The sequence below is a fragment of the Solanum pennellii genome, chromosome 10 (genome assembly GCF_001406875.1).
Source record: "Solanum pennellii chromosome 10, SPENNV200".
NCBI classification, from domain to species: Eukaryota; Viridiplantae; Streptophyta; class Magnoliopsida; order Solanales; family Solanaceae; genus Solanum; species Solanum pennellii.
In genome coordinates this window covers 49,329,873-49,334,010 of record NC_028646.1, presented here as the reverse complement: position 1 = coordinate 49,334,010, position 4,138 = coordinate 49,329,873, and the positions used below count along the sequence as shown (strand labels likewise).

The window sequence follows — 4,138 nt, the reverse complement described above, 5'->3', positions numbered from 1 at the left end:
ATTGATACATCTCTTAATCCTAAATTTCTTGGAATGATGCAACTTGTCACTGCTCATCGTTGGTATATTAATTGCACCATTCTGATTAATAATGATTTTAAAATTTCAAGCATTGCTATGATTGATAGTGGTGCTGATGTTAGCTGTATTGAAGAAGGATTAATTCCTTCACGTTTTTTTGAAAAAACAACTCATATTGTCAAATCTGCTTCTAATCATGCTTTAGACATAAAATATATATTGTCTAATACTTGTATTTGCATGAGTAAGGTTTGCATTCCTCACTTTTTCTTTCTAGTTAAAAATTAATTATATCCACCAATTATACTTGGTACCCCTTTTATTAATGCTATTTGTTCCTTTTCTAACTTAAATGCAAAAGGATTTACAGCAAAATATAATGGTAATACCATTAATTTTGAATTCATATCTAAACCTATTAGCAGAGATATTAACTCTTTAATTCATTTGAAACAAAAACATAATGATTCTTTACAAATGGAAATTTATAGTCTGAATAATTCAGAATCTTTACAATCAACTAAAGTACAGGAAAAAATTAAATTAATTTCAGGAAAATATGGCAGCTGATATTTGTGCAGATCATCCAAATGCTTTTTGGGAAAGGAAAAAGCATATTGTGACTTTGCCTTATGAAGATTCTTTTTCTGAATCAGATATTCCTACAAAATCTCGCCCCTGTCAAATGAATGCAGAGTTTGTTGATTTCTGTAAAAAGGAAATTGATAGTTTATTACAAAAGGGACTTATAAAACCCTCTAAATCTCCATGGCCTTGTACTGCCTTTTATGTTAATAACGCTGCAGAACAAGAAAGAGGTGTTCCCAGGTTGGTAATAAATTATACACCTTTAAACAAAGTTTTAAAATTTAAAAGGTATCACATTCCAAATAAGAAAGATCTTCTTTCCAGATTATATGATGCTAATATATTTTCCAAATTTGTTTTAAAATCAGGATATTGGCAAATTCAGATTTTTAAGGAACATACTTATTGAACTGCTTTTAATGTTCCATTTGGTCAATTCGAGTGGAATGTTATGCCTTTTGGTCTGAAGAATGCTCCTTCTAAATTTCAAAAAATTATGAATGATATTTTTAATCCTTATATGGATTTTATAATTGTTTATATTGATGATATTTTGGTTTATTCAAAAACTTTTGAATCTCATATTAAGCATCTTGAGATCTTCAAGAAAATTGATATTCATAATGGTTTAGTTATTTCTAAATCAAAAATGAGTTTATTTCAAACTGATGTTCGATTTCTAGGCCATCAAATTTGTCAAGGAAAAAATTACTCCTATTCATAGATGAATTGATTTTGCATCAAAGTTTCCTGATATTATAACAGACAGGACTATGTTACAAAGATTTTTGGGAAGTCCAAATTACATTTCCCCTTTTTATAAAAATCTTTCTTAAGATCTTGCACCTTTGACAGATAGATTAAAAAAGAGTAATAATTGCCCTTGGAATGAGAATCTTACTTCGCTTGTTAGAAGTATTAAACAAAGGATTAAAACCTTACCTTGTTTAACTCTTTCTAACCCTGCATGGACCAAAATTATTGAAACTGATGCTTCAAATATTGGTTACGGAGGGATTCTTAAACAAGTTAACCCTCATGATAATCATGAATATCTCATTCGTTTTCATTCAGGTAAATGGACTGAAGCCCAGCGCAGATATGCGACTATAGCACATGAAATGCTTTGTATTGTTAAATGCATCTTAAAATTTCAAGATGATCTTTATAATCAAAATTTTTTGCTTAGAACAGATGCCCAATCTGTTAAATACATGATTGATAAAGATTTCAAACACGATGCTTCAAAGTTTATATTTGCAATGTGGCAGGCCCAACTAGCCCCTTTTGATTTCGAAAGTTAATATAAAAAATGAATTGATAATTCCCTCCCACACTTCTTATCCAGAGAATATCTAACCTCCTAGATAAAAATTTTAGTATGTCCTATTTTGCATTTTTCTTTGATGATAAAACTCTAATTACCATTCTAAAGGTACTCCCTTAAGAAAAGGATATTCAAGAATTAATTCTTGACAAATTGATATTGTCAATAATACAAGTCGAATTTTACTTTTCTATACATGATTATGAAGAAGTCACTAGTCCTTATTACCTGGACTTTGATGATTATTTTGATTATCACTAATTTGTTTGTATTAAAGCATGGGAGGAAATGACCCTCCTCCTTGGTCACAAGCACGTGGCAGAGGGGGTAAAAATCGAGGAAGAGGAAGATCAACCTCTCAGTCTTCTCAAAGGTCGTCATACGACTCATCATTCCAATAATACTGGAAAATAAGAGACTGGTTAATTCAAAAATTGGTGAGGCATCATCATCTTCTTCAACTATCAATTTATAAGGATATTCCAACAAATAGTCAACTGTATGAGCAATTACAGGATATCTGCAAACAAAAGAGTAAGGTGATACCTATGCTTCTTTAGCAAAAGAGGGCGATATTCAAAAATGCTCTGAAAAAGCAATTGCCAAAGAAATTATATTTCTTTTGGAAAACTCTAATATTCATAGAAGCAACGAACCTTGGATGATATTCCAAAGGTATCTAACAAAGGGGTTATATTTCCCCGGAGAATCTTATAAGACTCGATCATATTACGAGGCTATTCTGGTTCATACAAGAAGTGCGGAATTCCAGCACTTTACTTCAGAAGAAAAAGAAGTTTATAACTTCTCTAAATTTATTATTAAACAAATTATATCTGTTGAAGAGTGGGGAATATCCACTATGCAAGAAAGGCAAGTTTATGTCAACAAAATCAGTATGAACTTGACCTATTGGGATTATATCCAAGCCTTCTATAAAATTATAACAATGACAAACATAAGCACACTTGGTTTATAAAAATTTGTGCAAAGCTGCTTGAACAAACTATCCCAAATTGGTTTATCAATTGGTAGAATTACCATGGACCTTCGGTAAAGATTTTTCCAAACAATTATTTAAATCTTTACAAAGACTGGGTAAAAGTTTCCCCTTTTCTAACCAATTTATATTTATCATATCATATCTGTAATGTAGAAAAAATCGATCAAATGTATTTTTTTATCGAATTTTCTATACCGTGGATTCATATATGGATCCCAGATATAGGGTATACCCCGGAGGAAAAAATTCCTTGTCTTTATCGGACTTATTACCACAACTTTTGGGATAAGCTCATAAGACAAGACCCAAAAACTGGTCAACCTTATAGCCAAGAGCTTGTAGATCAAATACAAGGAAAGATTATAGAATACAAGGACATACCACAAAAGAAACTGTCAGCTGAAAATTCTATCAAGCATATTGCCAGAAGAATCTCTATTCAAGAAGAAGATAAAGATGAAATGATAAATGAATATCTTGAAGATGTTAAGAGGAATTTACTGCAAAACCTCTCAGAATTTGATAAATCAGATACTTCAATGAAAAGTGGAACCAGCAATGATATTGCAGACGCCCAATCTGATGATCACGAGATAAGCTTGACAGAAAATGAACTTGATAAAGTACAGGAGTTTCTACAGTCTATTAAGGACCAAGAAGACCAGATAAGGATGAAAGCAAAAGGAAAAATGATAAAACAGTAAAAAACTATGTAAGAGGACCAGATAAAGGGACCCACTTAGTTTTTATTTACAGTAAAAATACTGTGTAAGGGGACCAGATAAGGGACCCACTTAGTTTTTAATTTTCCTATATAAAGAGCACTCTCCCTCAGATAAGAGGATGGAGCTCTTCCACATATTTTATTCTCTCTCTTCTCTCTCTTGTAAAATATTTTATTGTGATGAGATAAGAATTCAAGCTTCGGTGTGATATTTAAGGTAATTCAAAACTACTTTTCTTATTTTCTTTTATGATTGCCGCCGCGACTATGTCCGGCTAAGATAACTTTCATATCTATTCTAGCTGCATAATTTCTGTAGGATGTTCTTGTTTAATATCTGGATCTAATCAAGTTATAATGAATTCTTATTATAGTTCTTAAATCTTTTATCACAAGTTTTGACTTGGTTTCGAGGTGGTGGTACAGTCTGATAATACACTGCTAATGGTAGCGAGCATGTGGTATTGTAAGTCCC

The 4,138-nt window shown here is 31.5% G+C and overlaps 1 protein-coding gene across 1 annotated transcript; it reads left to right on the top strand.

Moving 5' to 3' along the window:
• Positions 1-580: 580 nt before the first annotated feature.
• LOC107001324 lies at positions 581-2,337 on the top strand. Its single transcript, XM_015199417.1, has 2 exons — positions 581-849; positions 2,214-2,337. Exons 1-2 carry the CDS (start codon positions 581-583, stop codon positions 2,335-2,337), a joined length of 393 nt encoding a protein of 130 aa, XP_015054903.1.
• Positions 2,338-4,138: the final 1,801 nt, after the last annotated feature.

Excerpts from the sequence above, each read along its gene's own strand:
- LOC107001324 (XM_015199417.1), top strand. The coding sequence starts at position 581 with ATGGCAGCTGATATTTGTGCAGATCATCCAAATGCTTTTTGGGAAAGG. Across the intron at positions 850-2,213 it reads CAAGAAAGAGGTGTTCCCAG|CATGGGAGGAAATGACCCTC; the intron begins GTTGGTAATAAA and ends TTTGTATTAAAG.